Genomic DNA, 21,254 nt, shown 5'->3' with positions numbered 1-21,254 from the left:
CACAAAGATTATTCTTGAAAGATGAAGCAGTTCCCTCTTTCTCTGGAGAAGGCATTGTTTATGGACCACAACCGGTAAGTGTATTTTATTATTTAAGTTGGTGCGTTTAACAGTTTCTGTAACTTATTACACAAAAGGCAACACTGTTTAGCTTTGTTAACTTGATGGTAGCGCTGTGCAAAAAAATGGAATGTGATTTTCATGCGCATCTCGTCAGTAAAGGCGTTCTGCTATTAGAAGTACATCTCCAGCACGTGCGTTCAGATCAGGATTGCCAGGTTTTCAAAACAAATCCTACCCACTTGCTTCTCAAAACTACTCCAAAACTAGCCCAATCGCGTTTCCAAGAGGGCAGCGTGCACTCAGCTGCTGTCGAATCACAACACAGGAACCGCTGGCCCAATCAGAACTCGTTACGTATTTCTGAAGGAGGGACTTCATAGAACAAGGAAGTCATCAGCCCGTTTTTATGACCGTGAAAACAGCGGTATACAGATAAGTGAATTGTGTGAAAAACTGTTTTTTTTTTTTTTACACGCAAAACATGAACACGTTATATTGCACACTGTAAACACAATAAAAGCTTAAAAAAACACGAAAAACATGACCTTTAAATGTAATTAAAAAAATATAAATATGTATATTTATGTCTAATTTTTGTTTTATAAAAATACTGCATATTAAACGTAAAAATTTTTATATATATATTTTTTTGTATTTAAATTCATTTTTAAAAACGTAAAAATCTAATAATTGAATAAATATATTAAACATTATTTATAAAAAAAACAAAGTAAAATATTCCACATATCAATTATATATTACACATAATATTAAACTTAGAATTATACACATAAAATATTAAATTTGTATTTAATAAAAAAAAATTTGTGGTCACACGCTTTCATTAAAAAAATCTTTCTAACCTGAACGACTGATCAGACGGTCAACTAATGGAAAGCAGTTTGCTTCAGTATTTTCTTCACCATCCAGATGCGACAATTTCAGCTCGTTCATTTCATGCCACAGGTTATGCTTCAATTTTCCTCAGTCATTATACTCTGATTCACTGATCAGTCGCAAATTTGACTTCTTCTTCAATAAAAGCACACGAATCAGAATGTGAAACAGAAGCTCTTTAATGGAACCTTTGAAAATGAATGTGAGAAAAAAAAAAGTCCAAAACAAATTTGTTGATAAAATGTCTTTATTCCCTTCTTAAAAGAAAAACAGAATGCATAAAAATCAAAACAGAAAAGACACTACAGCTTCACAACATCGCTTACATTTCAGGACGAATAGAGATGCTTTCATTGTAGTCGTCTCTGCATATAAAGATGAAACAAGAAAGCATTGTAAAACACAGAAGTAAATGAGACGCTTTATCTATAACCAGTCGCATGCATTTCTTCCTCTAGCGGTGCACATTTAACCACGGCTTCTTCCGAAGATCCGCAGAAGGTATAAGAATATATGAATGATGTCCAGATATAGGTTGAGCGCAGCGTAGACATATTCCTCGGGACTTAGGGACAGAGTCTTGTTCCCGAGAAGCAGCTGCGTGTCCACGGCCAAGAACTGCAACACAAACATGACATGATTTAATTTATTCTGTTGTATATGAGTGGAAATGAAGCGTTTATTTACAGCAGAGTTATGGCTTGAAGAACCCCAAAGAATTTAAGTAATCCTTTCAATCATTTAAAACTGTTATATTGTATTGTATTTAGTAAGAGTTTTAGTTTTATTATTAAGTTTAATAATAAACTGGTTCTTTAACACTATAACTGAGTAAATTTTTTGTGTTTTTATTTTGACAGTTTGTTTAAAAAATAAATAACATTATCTTCGTTGCTTTTTTTAATAAGAAAGAGAAAAAAAACAAATAACATTTCAAGAACATCTAACCTTACATAACAAAATTACATTTGAATACCACTCCCCATTTCTTAAAAAAAAAAAAAAAAAAAAAACACCACCGTAGTTTCCCCAGAGGTTGCAGCCTCCACTGCAGAATCTCCTGAGGTGATGGCGTCCAGTCTAGTCCCCGAGTTTAGCCCAGACAGGGCTTCTATTCCCGAGTTTAGCCCAGATAGAGCTTCTGTTACCGAGTTTGGCCAAGAGAGGGCTTCTGTTTCGGGCCCAGAAAGGGCTTATGTTCCCCAGTTTGGCCCAGAGAGGGCTTCTGTTACCGAGTTTGGCCAAGAGAGGGCTTCCGTTTCGGGCCCAGAAAGGGCTTATGTTCCCCAGTTTGGCCCAGAGAGGGCTTCTGTTACCGAGTATGGCCAAGAGAGGGCTTCCGTTTCGGGCCCAGAAAGGGCTTATGTTCCCCAGTTTGGCCCAGAGAGGGCTTCTGTTACCGAGTATGGCCAAGAGAGGGCTTCCGTTTCGGGCCCAGAAAGGGCTTATGTACCCGAGTTTGGCCCAGAGAGGGCTTCTTTTTCCAAGTCAAGTCAAGTCTGCTTTATTGTCAATTTCCACATGTACAGTACATACATACAGAGAATTGAAATTGCGTTACTCTCAGACACCGGTGCATACAAATAACTAGGTGTGCCGGTTTCAGAATTGGTGATGACGGTTATGACGTGAGTCAAATGTGACGGTTCATAACATAACCGTCGGGGGGGGGGTATTAGTTTGAATAAACGAGCAGACACTGATTAGCTACTTGCTCTACGTTTATTTAAAATTAACAGCAAGACAACTAGCAGTGAATGTGCTTGCCATTAAATGAATCACACACAGCGAACAAATCCTTAACAACAAAAAAAACTTTGCAATGAACGTGCTTTGTTTTAAATAAATCACACACAGTAAACAAAACCTTTTAAAAAGGTAGGCTACTTAAATTCTATAAGAGCATAAAAATGAATGAGTAGCCTAGACCTAAATTAAAATGATAAGATCTACATACCTTTATTAAAGAAAAAAAGTCGAACAACGACTGTTGTAATACCTTAATTAAACTAACTAAATAAAGGAAACAAAAAAAAAGTGCAATAACATTTTAATTTCCTAATCTTTTTCGACTTCCAAGTTCCGTGACAGGAACACCAACATGTTCACTTTACTCGGTTTTAGTGACGATCTGACAGGGGTAGCTATGTTCCCCGCAGTGCTAAAAACTCGCTCTGATGCTGTGCTTGTAGTACAAATACACATGTATTTACGTGCCAATTTTGCTAAGAGCAGATAGCGTGTTTCATTGTCTCGCCACCATGCTAGTGGATCTGCCGTAGAGTCAATTGGTTGTTCTTGGAGATAGAGGGTTAACTCCGTGTCAGCACGCGCTCTGATCGGTAAAGGGGCAGAGATTTCAGACCCCCGTTTATTAAGGAGATCTCCAAGATTTCTCTTCTTGGGAGGGGGTGGTGCACAGACCTCTCCCGAATCATCTCCAGCAGCAGCAGCCACCGAAGCACCACTAACTCCGCCTCCGTTTCCCTCATCAGCTGATACAATTTCCCCCCGGAGTGCATCTTTTGTCTCCTCCAATCCATTCCCCCCATTGCCTCTGTATCGTGGGTCAAGGAAAGATGACTTTGCCAAAAGCTCCTGAGTGGCTCCCGCCCGCCATCCGCTGATTGTTTGCGGTCTATGGACGATGCAATGCTTTGCTGATGCGAGCCGCAAAAAAGCCCTAGTCTGTTCTAGAAAGGATGCAGCAAAGATATTTAATGCTAATGTATGAGGCATAGGCCTACGCTGAGTTTCATACGATGAGATGCGCTCTAGTTCTCAGTGCAGTGCAAGTGAACGCGGCGCTCTGGCGCTTCCATGTCACGGTTATCATTGTCTGCTATATTTGCTTTTTATTTATTAAAATACATGCAATTGGTTGATGAAACATTTTTTAAAATTAAGATAAAATTTGTACAAAACGAAATTCGTTTTTAAGAAAGGTTTTCTACAAAGCAAAATTTAATGAAGTGGTAAATATCATGTCTGACGATTTACAAAACTTCATTAAGTGGTAAAAACCATGTCTCCCAAAATATTTCGCATCTTATGATCATATCTAAAAAATGAAAATAATTTTTGATAAAAAAATGTTTGTAAAAAATATTTTAATGACACGGTTTTGGCGGTTATAGAGTTCTAATGACGGTGTTCAACAATAACCGCCGGTCTCACGGTTATATACTAACCGTCACACCCCTACAAATAACATTAACATTAAAGCCCATAAAATCTAGGGGATGTGGGATCTGGGGGGGGGGGGGGGGGGGGGGGTCATAGTTCAGTGGTGCCTGAGGCAGAAGAGGGGAGGGGGGGCAAGTTCGGGAATGAGTTCAGCTTCCTGACAGCCTGGTGGATGAAGCTGTCCTTCAGTCTGCTGGTCCTGGCCTGGAGACTCCACAGTCTCCTCCCTGATGGCAGCAGACTGAAGAAGCTTTGAGGGTGAGACGGGTTCCATAAATGTCCTGGAGGGCAGGGAGAGAGACACCAATGATCTTCTCAGCTGCTCTCACTATGCGTTGCAGAGTCTTTTGGCAGGACGTGTTGCAGGCGCCATACCACACAGTGATGCAGCTCGTCAAGATGCTCTCGATGGTGCCTCTGTAGAAGGTGTACATGATGGGGGCCGGGATTCTGGCTCTCCTCAGTTTGCGTAGGAAGTAGAGACGCTGTTGTGATTTCTTGGCCAGTGCTGCTGTGTTTTTAGTCCAGGAGAGGTCCTCTGTGATGTGCACATCCAGGAACTGCTCACTCTTTCCACAGTCACAGCGTTAATGGTCAGAGGAACGTGCTGAGTGTGTGCTCTCATGAAGTCTAAAACAATCTCCTTCGTCTTCTCCACGTTCAAAGGGAGATTGTTGTCCAAGTTTAACAGGGAGAGTTTAAAAATAATGTCTGTGGTAAAATCAGAGGTGATTGGGCACACAGAGAGCTCGGGTAAGATTGCCACTGCTGTCCCGGGAGGAGCTGAAGTGGACTTCCCACCGTGGAAGATTCTGCAATGGAAGATGCAGTGGAAGTTGGAAGTTGCATAGAAGGGCTTTTTTTTTACCAATTTGAATCCAGGCAAGTTTGGCCCAGAGAGGGCTTCTGTTCCTGAGTTTGGCCCAGAGAGGGCTTCTGTTCCTGAGTTTGGCCCAGAGAGGGCTTCTGTTCCCGAGTTTGGCCCAGAGAGGGCTTCTATTCCCAAGTTGAGCCCAGGTGAGTTTGGCCCAGAGAGGGCTTTTATTCCCAAGTTGAGCCCAGGTGAGTTTGGCCCAGATAGGGATTCTGTTCCCGAGTTTGGCCCAGAGAGGGCTTCTATTCCCAAGTTGAGCCCAGGTGAGTTTGGCCCAGAGAGGGCTTCTATTCCAAAGTTGAGCCCAGGTGAATTTGGCCCAGAGAGGGCTTCTATTCCCAAGTTGAGCCCAGGTGAGTTTGGCCCAGAGAGTGCTTCTATTCCCAAGTTGAGCCCAGGTGAGTTTGGCCCAGAGAGGGCTTTTATTCCCAAGTTGAGCCCAGGTGAGTTTGGCCCAGAGAGGGATTCTGTTCCCGAGTTTGGCCCAGAGAGGGCTTCTATTCCCAAGTTGAGCCCAGGTGAGTTTGGCCCAGAGAGGGCTTTTATTCCCAAGTTGAGCCCAGGTGAGTTTGGCCCAAAGAGGGCTTCTATTCCCAAGTTGAGCCCAGGTGAGTTTGGCCCAGAGAGGGATTCTGTTCCTGAATTTGGCTTAGAGAGGGCTTCTGTTCCTGAGTTGAGCCCAAAGATGATTCTAGCCCCTGACCACAGCCCAATGTCTGTTTCCACTACTGATCTCAGTCGTGTGTTTGCCTCAGCCTCTGAACAAAGCTTAACATTCGTTCCAGTCCCTGACAGTAGTCTAGTGATGACTTCAGCTCCTGAGCAGAGTACAAAGATGGCTTTAGTCCATGAGCCCAGTCCAGTCGAAGAGTCCACTTCAGCTGTCCCTAAGGAGGCAACATATGAACTCATTGTCCTGACGAGGTCACAGAGACCGTCAGTGAATCCCCTGTCATACCCATCTCGGCCATAGAAGCCAATCATGAACTCTCAGCCCTGCCTTTTATCGCAAAGAATGTCTCTGAATTCACTCAGTGCTTTCTCCTAGCCAAGGGGGCTTATTCTGAACTCTCTGTTTGTCCTGCCAGGGCCAATAAGGCCAATCCCGAGCCCTCGGTTTGTACCATAATGACTAAGAAGGTCTATTCTGAACCCTTTGACTGTCCACTCATAGCCGAGAAGGCCATCTGTAAATCCTCAATCATGCCGGTCACAGCCGGTGAAACCATTCATGAACTCCCAGTTCTTCCTGTCATGTTCACAGAGACCAACTCTGAATCCACTCAATGTCCTGTCCCGACCAAGGAGACCGTTAATCAACTTCTAGCTTGCCCTCTCATGCCAATCTGCCTATTGCGTCATAGTCAAAAGGGCTGTCGCTGAACTCTCTGCTCACCCTACTACAGACAGAGATGCCTTTTCTGAACTGTCTGCCTGCTCAGTTACGGTCGCAGAGGGCATTGTTAATCTCTCTGTGCTCTTTGTTCCAGTCCAGCCTGCTCCGCCCTGGTGGTCTTCGGCTCCGTCTGCTCCACTGTGTTGGTCTCCTGCTCTGTTCTGGTTGTGTTTGGCTCTGCCTAGCCATCCTGCTCTACCAGCTCTGCCTTGGCTTCAAGCTCCGCTGGCTCTGCCTCAGTTCCTTATTCCTCATTGACCTGGCCATCACAAACCCTATTCTGCCTCAACTCCATCTCCCACCTGGACTCGGTTCTGTTAAAGAGCATCTGGAAGCCGCTTCTTGTGGGGTGGGGGCATTGGACTTGTTTCTTTTATTGTTTGCTGCATGCCCTAAGTCTTGCCTGTTTTTTTCGATAACTCTTTTGCATTTAGTAATATGCTCTTTTAATAAAGCTGCATTTGGATCTCCAACTCCATGGTCACTGCTCAGCATTACATTTTTAGTTCTGCTTTTTTATTTTAACTATTATTTAACTGTTTTTACTTTTTAATTATTTAATATTTATATTACATTATAAAAAATAAAATAAAATAATATATATATGTTAATATTTATTTGACTGAGTTATACTCAATATATATTTTTAACACTGTTTTATTTAGTCTTTATTTATTAGAATAATTTATTTATTTAATTATTCAGTTTGGGAATTGGATGACTTACACAGGTGAACATCAGTGCGCCCATCGTCGAGTAGATGAGGTCCAGAATCCTGTTGTACAGGAACATGCAAAGGATCCCAAAGAACAGCATGACGATAAAGCAGACGAACAGCACACCATAACAGGAAGTGAAGTCATATTTTGTCTGCAATTGGACAGGAGACAGTTATTAAATTCAGCAACTCTTCAGTAAAAGGAACTCTTCTGCTTTGGATTCTTTAATAATTCCACAAGACGTTAGTCCATAAATACTTAAGAAAAATACTTAAAACGGAAATAATTCAGGAGTATTTAGCACATTGTTCTGTTGACATCAATAGCAGAGTTATTATTTTTAACTAAACCTAAACATTAAATATAAGTTATTATTATGTGGTAATGTACATATCACATTTTCATTCAGTGTAACTTGATGTGTGTAATATATATATACATATATATATATATATATATATATATATATATATATATATATATATACATATATATAAGAAGTTATATATGAGAAGCTGCTGGAGACCTTCTATCGCTCTGTCAGAGCCTGCTGACATACTGTATCACAGTATGGTATGGCAGCTGTACAGAGGTGGAGAGAAAAGGAATACAGCGGATCATCAACACCGCGCAGAGGATCATTGGCTGTTCTCTTCCCCCTCCGAAGGACCTTTACAAATCCCGCTGCATCAACAGAGCTCAGAGCATTGAAAAAGGCCACTCTCACCCTGGTTCCCACCTGTTTAAACTGCTGCCATCTGGTAGGTGCTACAGGTGCATTAAATCAGGTACAAACAAACTTAAGTATAGCTTCTATCCCATAGCTATAATTATGCTGAACACAAACATGCACTGACACGCAGTGACCCCACCCCTTCCATCTTATTCATTGCAATATGTGCATATCATATGTATCCTTTTTTTTGTCTATTTTATGTCACGCAATTTCGTTGTATCTTGTGTACAAATGACAATAAATGCATTGTAATATATATATATATATATGAGGTGTAACGGTACATGTATGCGTACCGGACCGTTTCGGAACAGGGCTTTCGGTACGGTGCACGTGAGTACCGAATGACCGAATGCAATATTTTGTACGCGGAATGATAGGGACATTTTCGTGTTTCCAAACGAACATATTAAGTGGCGGAAGTCTCCGCGTTTTCGGCGCAAATCCCGCCCTGCAGCTGATTCTAAGACCGGTGACACACTGGCTGCGTGGCGTGTGCGTGGCAATTCTTCTGCGTGTCAGTTGCATGACGGCTGCTTCGAGTTTTCTGTGTCTTTACACACCATAATCGTGCCTGATACGGCGCTGGCACGCTGCTGCTACAGTAGGTGACATAGAGGGAGACCGCCGACAGACCAGGATCTTGTCTTCATGACAACAATATCTATACTTCATGTTAAGCATAAATATAAAGCCTAGGCAAAATAGACTATGTTTGACAGGTGCAATATGCCAGTGTGTCACCGGCCTAAGGTTTTCAAAAGGCATCACGCGAGTGTGAACATCACTACAACTAGGAAAAAAACGATTGTAATTCAAACGCAGCTCCCGTCGGCATTTAAACAGACCTTTGCTCTTAATTCCAATCGGTTCAATGCAATAACGAAATCTGAGCAGGTCTAAAAACTGAAACTGTTGATGCTGGAAAAGTGATATATATATTTTTAAATATGAGCAGGCATACAAGCTGGGATTGGTAATGCTGCACTGTAATCATAATTATTTATATTTTTCATTATATTTTATTATATGATATTGGTTTGAGACAGAGTATTTCATTTAGTGGATAACTTTGCAGCAGTATTTTATTTCTTACTCTTTTTTTTTATTTTATATATATTTTATTAAAAAGTATTTTTTTTAAAAGTTTTATTTCATGTATCGGGAAGGAGCCCGAGATTGTGCGTGAGGTTGAGAGGTTCCGACTAGCAATAGTCGGGCTCACCTCTACGCACAGCTTGGGCTCTGGAACCACACTCCTCGAGAGAGGATGGACTCTTCACCACTCTGGAGTTGCCCATGGTGAGAGGCGGCAGGCTGGTGTGGGTTTACTTATAGCCCCCCAGCTCAGCTGCCATGTGTTGGAGTTTACTCCGGTGAACGAGAGGGTCGCTTCCCTGCGCCTTCGGGTCGGGGATAGGTCTCTCACTGTCGTTTGTGCCTACGGGCCGGATCCCGAGGGAGGCTGGAGATATTGAGTCCGAGTGGACCATGTTCTCCACCTCCATTGTCGAAGCGGCCGCTCGGAGCTGTGGCCGTAAGGTTTCCGGTGCCTGTCGAGGCGGCAATCCCTGAACCCGGTGGTGGACACCGGAAGTAAGGGATGCCGTCAAGCTGAAGAAGGAGTCCTATCGGGCCTGGTTGGCTTGTGGGACTCCTGAGGCAGCTGACAGGTACCGGCAGGCCAAGCGGACTACAGCCCGGGTGGTTGTGGAGGCAAAAACTCGGGCCTGGGAGGAGTTCGGTGAGGCCATGGAGAAGGCCTATCGGTCAGCCTCGAAGAGATTCTGGCAAACCGTCCGGCGCCTCAGGAGAGGGAAGCAGTGCCCTACCAACGCTGTTTACAGTAGAGGTGGGGAGCTGTTGACCTCAACTGGGGATGTCGTTGGACGGTGGAAGGAATACTTTGAGGATCTCCTCAATCCCGCTGTCACGTCTTCCATTGAGGAAGCAGAGGCTGAGGGCTCAGATGTGGACTCGTCCATCACCCAAGCTGAAGTCACCGAGGTAGTCAAGAAACTCCTCGGTGGCAAGGCACCGGGGGTGGATGAGATCCGCCCTGAGTACCTCAAGTCTCTGAATGTTGTGGGGCTGTCTTGGCTGACACGCCTCTGCAGCATCGCGTGGCAGTCGGGGACGGTGCCTCTGGGATGGCAGACCGGGGTGGTGGTCCCTCTTTTTAAGAATGGGGTCCGGAGGGTCTGTTCCAACTACAGGGGGATCACACTTCTCAGCCTCCCTGGGAAAGTCTATGCCAGGGTACTGGAGAGGAGAATCCGGCCGATAGTAGAACCTCTGATTCAGGAGGAACAGTGTGGTTTTCGTCCAGGCCGTGGAACACTGGACCAGCTCTATACCCTCTACAGGGTGCTGGAGGGTTCATGGGAGTTTGCCCAACCAGTCCACATGTGCTTTGTGGATTTGGAGAAGGCATTCGACTGTGTCCCTCGCGGCGGCCTGTGGAGGGTGCTCCGGGAGTATGGGGTCCGGGGGCCTTTGCTAAGGGCTATCCCTGTATGACCGGAGCAGGAGCTTGGTTCGTATTGCCAGCAGTAAGTCAGACTTGTTCCCGGTGCGTGTTGGACTCCGGCAGGGCTGCCCTTTGTCGCCGGTTCTGTTCATGATTTCTATGGACAGAATTTCAAGGCGCATCCAGGGGCCGGAGGGGGTCAGGTTTGGTGACAACACGATTTCGTCTCTGCTCTTTGCGGATGATGTTGTCGTGTTGGCCTCATCAAGCCAGGACCTTCAGCATGCACTGGGACGGTTTGCAGCCGAGTGTGAAGCGGCTGGGATGAGAATCAGCACCTCCAAATTCGAGGCCATGGTCCTGAGTCGGAAAAGGGTGGCTTGCCCACTTCAGGTTGGTGGAGAGTTCCTGCCTCAAGTGGAGGAGTTTAAGTATCTTGGGGTCTTGTTCACGAGTGAGGGAAGGATGGAACGGGAGATTGACAGACGGATCGGTGCAGCTTCTGCAGTAATGCGGTCGATGTACCGGTCTGTCATCGTGAAGCTCAGTCACCCGGGAGGAGCTCAGAGTAGAGCCGCTGCTCCTCCACATCGAGAGGGGTCAGCTGAGGTGGCTCGGGCATCTGTTCCGGATGCCTCCTGGACGCCTTCCCAGGAAGGTGTTCTGGGCGCGTCCCACTGGGAGGAGACCCCGGGGAAGACCTAGGACACGCTGGAGAGACAATGTCTCCCGGCTGGCCTGGGAACGCCTCGGTGTCCCCCCAGAAGAGCTGGAGGAAGTGTCTAGGGAGAGGGAAGTCTGGGGTTCTCTGCTTAGACTGCTGCCCCCGCGACCCGGCCCCGGATAAGCGGAAGAAGATGGATGGATGGAAGGATTTTTTTAAAAAGGGTAAACAAATTGTAAAAAAAAAAGTTTATAGTAATAAACAACCTGCAGTTTAATTTTTGCATTTCTTTCCCTTACTGCACCGAAAATGAACCGAACCGTGACTTTAAAACCGACGTACGTACCGAACCCTGATTTTTGCCTTATATATATATATATATATATATATATATATATATGTATATGTATATATATATATATATGTATATGTATATGTATATGTACATATATATATATATATATGTATATGTATATATGTATTATATGTATGTATATATATATATATATATATATATATATGTATGTATATATAGATATATATATATTAGAATTAGAATGCATTTAGTCATTTGTAATTTCTTAATATATATATTTTAGTGGTGGGCATAGATCATTTTTTTAATCTAGATTAATGTCACTGTAATCTTGGAATTAATCTAGATTAATCTAGGTTAAAATGGCTCATTTGAATTCTGGCGAAGGCACTCAGAATATGTATGCTACCCAAATAAAATAATGACTAAAAGTCGGTCTCAAGTTAGACCAGGTGAAAGTCATCATAGCTCGCCTAGTATAGACCCACCTCCCAACCCAACTTTGAGAATAGATTAACGGTGATTTTTTTGTTTAATTGACCGATAAGAGTCTCACGTTACCGCAGGATTTTTGCGCTATAACAGTCGGGAACGACTTAAAATAGTCTGTCATTTTTGGTCATACATATAGATACAAATAAGGCATTGTTCAAAACATATCAGTTACGTATGTAACCCTCTTTCCCTGAAGGAGGGAACAGAGACGTCACATTGTAACCGATGAATTGGGGTCTCACTTCGAGAGCCCAATCTACTTTGAGTGTAAACTAAATGAGCCACTTGGAACAGGAACGTTGCTGAAACTCCATCCTTCCCAAAGGAGGTTTTGGAAGCAGTTGAGTTGAGAATGTGAACGTCTTGCTCTCTCAGGGGAACAAAGGCTACCTCCGCAACTTTCGTGAAGACACTAGGTGACAGGGACAGCCCGAAGGGCAGGACTTTTTACTGATATGGTCGTCCTTCAAACACAAAATGCATCAATGGCCTGTGGTGCGAAAGGATCGATACATGAAAATACGCATCATTCAGGTAGACCACTGCAAACCAGTACCAGGGACAGATGCACCCAAAGATGCATTTCTGCGTCAACATCTTGAACAGTAACCGGGTAAGGGCCTGGTTCAAGACATGCAAGTCTAAAAGTTCGTAACCCACCACCTTTTTTGGGTACAATAAAGTAGGGGCCCTTCAAATCGGCTGGAGGAATCGGCTCTATCGCATCCTTTGTCAGCAAGACTCTGGGGACGTGGGGTGAACTGAGTCGCACAGCCGATTCTGATGCAGGAGCCAGCAGGAAGGTTTGGGTAGCCAAGCACCCAGACACCGTACAAGCTGGACCATCTGGACCACCGACTTAGCTGCAGCTCGGCTCCGAAGCGGAAAGCTGGTTGGTGGATTCAAAAATCCCACTGTCCATTGGCTCATTTAGTTTACACTCGAAGTAGATTGGTCTCTCGAAGCGAGATTCCAATTCGTCGGTCATGACATTACTCGTAGTTACCGACTGAAAGGGAACTGTAAAGGAGCCACTTATACAAATTAAAATGTAATAGATAATAAATAGACATTTTCTTTCAATAAAATACTAAAAACGTTAACGAGTAATATTCAAAATAATAAGAAAAACTATATTAGTATATTAATGATACTAAAATAACACTGGGCAGACGTTCAGACAAACTTTGCAACATTGAAAAAAAAAATGGAAACATTTTTTTGATATGTTTGTTGCTCACATGCGGTTCTCGGTTTCCAAATGAAAACCGAAAAGAGGAGCACTGACCTGCAGAGAGAAGACGATGACCGTGAAGCAGACCAGCACAGTGATGCCGAGGGCCATCATCACGATATCAGTGTCGTAGAAGCTGGAGACCACACCCACCATGTAGGACAATGCCAGCGTCAGGATACTCTGAGATGCAAGAAACCGTTTATTACGATGCATGAAAGGAGAACTTAAGTCTGTTTTGCATTTGAAAAAGCCTCATTAGAGATTCACCAGACAAATGAGGTTCCACGGATGCTTCCTGCGAAACTCTCCGCAGCACAGGATCACTAGGTAGGGCACCAGGAAGACTATGTAGCCCACCCAGTATGTCCAAACATTCCGCTTCACGAACAGCTTGACGTGACGCTCAAAAGTGAACAAGGCCACGAAGCCACAGGTGATGGCCAACTGAAGACTCAAGACAGAAAAAACCTGCAAAGCACATCAAAATTCACTGCTGGGGCTCAAACCAATTTAGTCTTGATGCACTAAAATATCTCAAACGGAAATAAAAATGTATAAAAACTATACAGACATTAAAAACACTAATAATAAAAACATACAACAAAGTTACTAAAATTAAAATTTAAAACTACTTCAAACATGTGTGTATTCTCCTTTAGTTTAACTTGATGTCCTAAAACAACTAGAACTGAAATAAAAATTAAGAAAATACTAAGATAACCTAAGAAAATACTAAAACTTTACAGAAAATTAAAATTAAAAAGCTAAAAATAGAAATTAATTCAAAAAGCTTTAATAGTAAAATATGATAACTATAGAACGTCTAAACTAACTTAAAGAAAAATTCTATAAAAATAGACATTTAAAAACAAAAAGGAATAAAAAAAAGACAAACTACCAAATTACTAAATGTTTAACTAAAATTACAAATAAAAATAAAAACAAATTAAAACATTTCTCATTTTCTTTTAGCTTAATGTGATGTACTAAAATGACTTAAATAAAAATATAAAGATATAAAAAGTCAACAGAATTGCTTAAAATGTAAAAAAAAAATGTAATTTAAACATTTCTTATTTTCACTGTTTAACAAGACGCTTTTAAAATAACTAAAACTGAACTTAGCTAATAAAAAACTATACAGATATATTCGAATTAAAAACTAATAAAATGAGTAAACTAATAAAAACTAGTATAAAAAAATACAACACACCAAAAGTTGTGTCTGCTCAATTGAGCACCTTCCTGCATAAAAATGATCTGTATGAAGAATTTCAGTCAGGTTTTAGGCCCCACCATAGCACAGAAACTGCACTTGTTAAAATTACAAATGACCTGCTTCTTGCGTCAGATCAAGGCTGCATCTCATTTCTAGTCTTACTTGATCTTAGTGCTGCGTTCGACACCATAGATCATGACATACTCATAGATCGATTACAAAACTATACAGGTATTCAAGGGCAGGCTCTAAGATGGTTTAGATCCTACCTGTCCGATCGCTACCATTTTGTTTACTTAAATGGGGTGTCATCTCATTTTTCATCAGTAAAATATGGAGTGCCACAAGGATCCGTCCTAGGTCCCCTTCTATTTTCAATATACATGTTGCCCCTTGGTAATATTATTAGAAAATACGGAATAAGCTTCCACTGTTATGCTGATGATACTCAGCTATATATTTCAACGAGACCAGATGAAACTTCCCAATTATCTAAGCTAACAGAGTGTGTTAAAAATGTAAAAGATTGGATGACAAATAATTTTCTCCAATTAAATTCGGATAAGACAGAGATATTAATTATTGGACCAAAAAACACCACACAGAATCTTGTAGATTACAATCTGCAACTAGACGGATGTACTGTTACTTCCTCTACAGTCAGAAATCTGGGTGTTATATTAGACAGCAATTTGTCTTTTGAAAATCATATTTCCAATGTTACAAAAACTGCATTCTTCCATCTTAGAAACATTGCCAAGCTACGAAACATGTTATCTGTTTCTGATGCAGAAAAGCTAGTTCATGCATTCATGACCTCTAGACTGGACTATTGTAATGCACTTCTAGGTGGTTGTCCTGCTTCGTCAATAAACAAGCTACAGGTAGTCCAAAATGCAGCAGCTAGAGTCCTTACCAGGTCAAGAAAATATGATCATATTACCCCAATTTTACAGTCTCTGCACTGGCTACCTATTAAGTTCCGTATCTGTTACAAATTATCATTACTTACCTATAAGGCCCTAAATGGTTTAGCTCCTGCGTACCTAACTAGCCTTCTACCACGCTACAACCCATCACGCACCCTAAGGTCACAAAACGCTGAACTTTTGGTAGTTCCTAGGATAGCAAAGTCCACTAAAGGAGGTAGAGCTTTTTCACATTTGGCTCCCAAACTCTGGAATAGCCTTCCTGATAATGTTCGGGGTTCAGACACACTCTCTCTGTTTAAATCTAGATTAAAAACGCATCTCTTTCGCCAAGCATTCGAATAATGTATCTCTTAAATTGTGAGTGTAGTTGCATCTGCATTTTTATTCTTTAGCTTGGGTTAAACTAATTTTACTTTGTTGGATCAGCAGCTAAGCTAATGATGTCTCTATTTTGTTTCTATGTTTTGCCACGGGATAACTAGGATTTACACAAGCTCCAGTCTGGATCCAGAACACCTGAGAAGAGATGATGCTGACCCTCAGAGGACCCCAGATGATCCTAACCTTGAATCAACAAACAGAACTAACAATTATTGCTACATGTGTGACTGCATCATATAATTACTATTAATTAATAATATTGATAGTTCATCATCTAGCTGACTACGTCTTGTATTATTATTATTATTTTTATTTTTCTAAAATCCTGTCAAACGTGCACAAACTACTAGCTACTACTAAATATTGTAGAAACAATTTTCTGTAAAGTTGCTTTGTAACGATTTGTATTGTAAAAAGCGCTATACAAATAAACTTGAATTGAATTGAAACACCAAAATGACTGAAACCGTTACTAAAATTGAATTGAAAAATCTAAATAAAAACTAATTGAAAATATGTATCTGAACATGAGGCTTTCTGAACTTGACTCTTGTTTTGAATCATTCACTGGTCCTGTAATGAAGGTCTGTTCTATGTCGGTGTTTACCTTCCGGATGAACATTCTTCTGACGGCTTTATTGTCGAGTCCGGAGCTGTCGAACTGCTCGTTCTCATAGTCTGGAGGAGGATCGCTCTGTCCCGGCTCACCCATCGCCACTTCTGTCACAAAACAAAACTTAGTTTAGAGTTTATGAACAAAGAGCGAGTCGTGTGTGAAGTTGAATGTCTCACCGTATGGAAGTGGTTGTCCGTACACTCCACTGCTGTACGAATCTGTCATATGCGGTGCTGCTTGAGGATATGGTTGCGGTGGATATCCAGAGCCTCCCTGTCCATACATGGGATTCCCGAAAGCAGTGGGTGGAGGGTATGGTGGTCCGACGGGTACAACGACGGGAACGCCAGCATCCAGAGCTCCGTGAGGAATACCAGCATCATACGATGGAGGCTGATCCACGCCGGAGACCAGAGGAGGGTTTTCAAAACGAGTGTACCCACTTTGGTTTTGTGCCATGACTCGATCTCAGCTCTGGAAAAAATGTAATAAAATACAATATATGCTATCATAAAGTACGTTATATATAAATATATAAAGGTCTGTGAGTAATACAATTTCAGTTCTCTGTACGTATGTGCTGTACAGGTGCATCTCAATGAATCAGAATGTTTTGGAAAAGTTCATTTATTTCAGTAATTCAACTCAAATTGTGAAACTAGTGTATTAAATAAATTCAGTGAACACAGACTGAAATAGTTTAAGTCTTTGGTTCTTTTAATTGTGATGATTTTGACTCACATTTAACAAAAAAATACCAATTCACCATCTCAACAAATTAGAATATGGTGACATGCCAATCAGCTAATCAACTCAAAACACCTGCAAAGGTTTCCTGAGCCTTCAATTGAATTTAATACACGAATTTCGCAATTTGAGTTGAATTACTGAAATAAATGAACTTTTCCACAACATTCTAATTTATTGAGATGCACCTGTACATGTGGAAGAATCGACAATAAAACAGACTAGACATTTAATTATTCCTTAATCATTCAAATAATATAAAATCATATATCAGCATGTTATATAATATATATTATATACCATCCTCACTGTATGAAAATCGTGAAATATCAGTTCTATTAATTTTTTTAAACGTGAAAAATACATTTACTTTAAAAAAATGTACATTAACTTCACGTTTTATTAATTTGAATACCTTTTCATATATATATACACACACACACATGCACTATATTGCCAAAAGTATTGGGAAACCCCCTTCTAATAAACAGTAATTTCCATGAATAAAATGTTAATGTTTAAGCACAAAATTATATTCTAGGTGTAACGATGAGCCAGAGACTCAGAGATTGACCAAAGACAAAGATTGATCCATATGAAGAACTTTTATTAAGAATGGTCAGACAGACAATAATCCGTAACAGCGTCAGGTATGTCAGGGATAACCAGGATCAGTAACAGAAACGAGCAGAATGTCAGGGATAACCAGGATCAGAAACAGAAACGAGCAGAATGTCGGGAAAGGCAGCAGAGAATCAGAGTCTGTAAAACAATCCAAAGGTCAGGTACGGCAGGACAAACACAAGGAAAAATGCTCGGAAATGTCAGACAGGCTAAACAAGACTTCAAAATGTGGTGGAGTGAGTGTGCTGCTTATACGTGTGTGTAAATGAGGTGCAGGTGTGGCAAGGAGATTAGCTGATGAATGAGGTGCAGGTGTGGCAAGGTGATAGTGATGCAGTGACTCATGGGAGATGTAGTTTGGGTGTGGTGCAACAGTATGAGAGGTGCTAGTGTCCAAGTGATGATATGGTGACATCTGGTGGTTAATGGGTGGAATGGTCCTGAGTGGAGTGTCCTCTATACTGAAGTTCACGACCAGCACATGAACTGTTGTGCTGCTTAACGTTACAAAAAAAAAATGGTGTAAAAGTGTCCCCTCCCGCACTCAAAACTAGTCGTCTGTTGATGAGAGTCTTAAACGAGGATTGGTGAGACGTGGTCCTGTTCCACTTCACATACGCTGAGTGAAAAGGGAGTTTTATAAATGACAGGACACTTATTTATGACACTTTAGTCACCAGGAAGAACAGCTCGTTCTGCGCACCATACGTCATTACGCTATGTCTACGTCACTGCACATGCGCAGTACTTTCCCGTTTCGATTTTCAATCCGATCAAGTGTTTACATGTCCTCTCGCTCGGATTACAAAAGGGATTACCCACCCCTTACAATCAGATCAAAATTTTAGTCGGATCTGGCCAATTCAATCCGATTGACGTGTTTACATGTGACTTTTTTATTCTGATTGTGCTTCTAGTCCTATTATGATCGGATTACCAGTGTCCTTGTAAACGCAGCTAGTGTGAACCTTTGCTGTGACTTTAAATGCAGACCTTGAGCCAGAAGCTCAATGACTAATGTATAAAATTGATTGTACTATACATGTATAATTACCTATTACTAGTCACTGACTTATGTGATTATGCTGTTGTCTTGCTTTTAGATCTTACGAATGCATTTGATATGGTAGACCATAAGATCTTGGTTTCTCAATATCAACATTGTGTTGGTATTAAAAGTTTCAGTCTTATTTGTCTAACAGAAGCTTTTCTGTCCACCTTGGGGTTTTATGTCCTTTTTGGTATCCCACTCGAGTGGAGTTCCTCAAGGCTCTGTTCTGGGACCTATGCTGCTCTCTTTATATTTGCTTCCCTTAGGGTCCATTTGTAGGAAATATGACATTTTATTGTTTTATTGTTATGCAGATGACACACAACATTATCTGCCTTTGAAAAGGAAAGATGCAAAGGACTGTCTTGGAGATATTAAAGCCTGGTTGTCCTTACATTTTTTTTAAGTTCAATAAAGAAAATACAGAAGTTGTGGTATTTAGATCTGAGGGTGCTCGTGATTCTTTTTATCTAGATCTTGCTTTAAGACCGTGTGTGAAGCCCAATGTAAAAAAACCTGGGAGTTATTATGAACAGTGACTTTAAACTGGATAAGTAGATTAACTCAGTAATTATAAACTAGAAGGTACCGTGGCAGCCCTAAAACTCTGGAATAATTTGCCTCTCCATAAAAAATTTCTGTTTTTAAATCTAGTCTCATCTCTACTCTTTGGCATTTAACAGTATGAGAGCTAGTTTTATGCTAGAGTCTGTCTTCTGTTAGTTTATTGTTCTATATTGAGTACAGCACTTTGGTAAACATCTGTTGTTTATTTAAAAGTGCTTTATAAACCAAATTTGACTTGTCGATAATATAACATATACAATATAACAATAAATGACACACAATAAATATGAAAATAAAATATGATAAAGAAAATGATAAAAAAAAAATGTATAATATATACCAATATATTTAATAATATATATTAAACTGTCTATATTTAGCAAGATTTTCATTCAGTGAACTCTGGAGTGATGATTGATGTACCTCAGGAGAATAAATAAATAAATGACTAGAAGGTTAAATATTTTACAGCACAACGATAAAAAAATAAAATACACTTTCTATGCCTTTCCAGGCCTCAGTATCGCCATTTTTTATCATTCTCTGACAATACCTCTCTCGTAACAACAAAGAAAGTTGCGAAAAACTATTTAAAATCTCTAGTAACACTCTGTAACAGAGCTTTGTCAAACGATTACGATAACGCGACGTCCCGATATTCAACATATATGTATAACTCATAACAGTAACAAAGTAACAATGTATCAAAACAAAAGAGACAAATCAGTGAAGCGTTGCGAAACATGACACGCTTTCGTTTTCAATTCAGTGATAAGGAGAGTTTCTGAACTTACCTGTCGCTGCGGACTGGAGAGTAACAACCGAAGTGCAAGCACGTAACTCACCTAATGAACTTGAGGATTTTGTAGATTTGAAACAAAATATCCAGCTGTGTTTGTAACACCGCAGCTCCTCGCGCTTCCCGTAAGAACAGCCCCCAGACGCGCGCCCCCTGCTGGCGCACGCACTGTTCCCTTCAGATTTCACACCGTTTTCATGATTTCACACGCTACCACTGAAAAGGTTTTGAACAGTAATATTTTTAATGTTTTTAAAGAAGCCTCTACTGCTCACAAAGTCTGCATTAATGTGATGCAAAAACATTTATAATGTTACAAAAGATTTCTATTTCAGATAAATGCTTTTGATTGGTTTAATTAAATCATTTTTATTTTAAAAATGTATTTTCATATTTATTCAATTCGAATTGGATTGTATAGCGTATTTTCACAATATGTATTGTTTCAAAGCAGCTTTATAGAAAATGCATGTGTCTAATATTATAAGTTGTGCATGTTGTCACTATTTTTCACTTTAGGCTACTTTCTCTTTCCTGTTGATTTAAGTTGGCATCATCTGGGGTCCTCATAGGGTCAGTGTCATCATTTACATGATGTATATATAATTTTTTTGCACACAATACTGTTGACCGGTGTAAAGCAGTTCGCTTCAGTATTTTCTTCACTGTCCAGATGAGACATTTTCAGCCCGTTCATTTCATGCCACGGTTTATGCTTATTGTTATTTTTCCCATCCATTTTACTGTGATCAATCATACATGATTTGGCTTCGGTCTCTGATAAAAGCACAAGAATCAGAACCCTTGCAGATGAACGTAAGAAGAAAATGTCCAAAAACCGTGAATTTGCAGATAAAAGAAGTATTTATTCCCTTCTTAAAAGTAAAGGATAAAGGATAACATAGATGTGACCAGAATTATTCACACTCTTGGAAAATATGAAGCCTGAAACAACTGAAACGGGGTAACTTCTCTTTATTAAATAATATTTTATTAAATAAATGTTGGCCACAATTATAGAAATGATTAACTCACTCTTGAAGAGATCAAAAGTGTATTTTCGAGCAGCCAAGGCCTTTATCAGACCAAATAATGCATTAAACATGCTTGTAATCAGCAACAGGTGCGCTACTCTGTCAATAAGGGGAGGGGCTTACAAACAAGATTAAAGAAAAAAAAAACAGAATCAGTAAAACACATTTCTTGATTTAGACCTCTATGTAAAAATTCAAAAAAGTCTCACTAGATTTACGTTTCACAAAATT

General features: G+C 40.7%; 1 protein-coding gene across 1 annotated transcript; it reads right to left on the bottom strand.

Moving 5' to 3' along the window:
- Positions 1-1,260: 1,260 nt before the first annotated feature.
- grinab (glutamate receptor, ionotropic, N-methyl D-aspartate-associated protein 1b (glutamate binding)) lies at positions 1,261-20,162 on the bottom strand. Its single transcript, XM_059568605.1, has 7 exons — positions 19,985-20,162; positions 16,378-16,675; positions 16,193-16,305; positions 13,321-13,521; positions 13,105-13,233; positions 7,143-7,286; positions 1,261-1,578 (listed from the first exon to the last, which is right to left on the bottom strand). The coding sequence occupies exons 2-7, from the start codon at positions 16,658-16,660 to the stop codon at positions 1,429-1,431; spliced, it is 1,020 nt and encodes a 339-aa protein (XP_059424588.1). The 5' UTR covers positions 16,661-16,675; positions 19,985-20,162; the 3' UTR covers positions 1,261-1,428.
- Positions 20,163-21,254: the final 1,092 nt, after the last annotated feature.

This window comes from Carassius carassius, chromosome 15, assembly GCF_963082965.1.
Source record: "Carassius carassius chromosome 15, fCarCar2.1, whole genome shotgun sequence".
NCBI lineage: Eukaryota > Metazoa > Chordata > Actinopteri > Cypriniformes > Cyprinidae > Carassius > Carassius carassius.
This window is presented reverse-complemented; position numbering and strand designations above follow the sequence as displayed.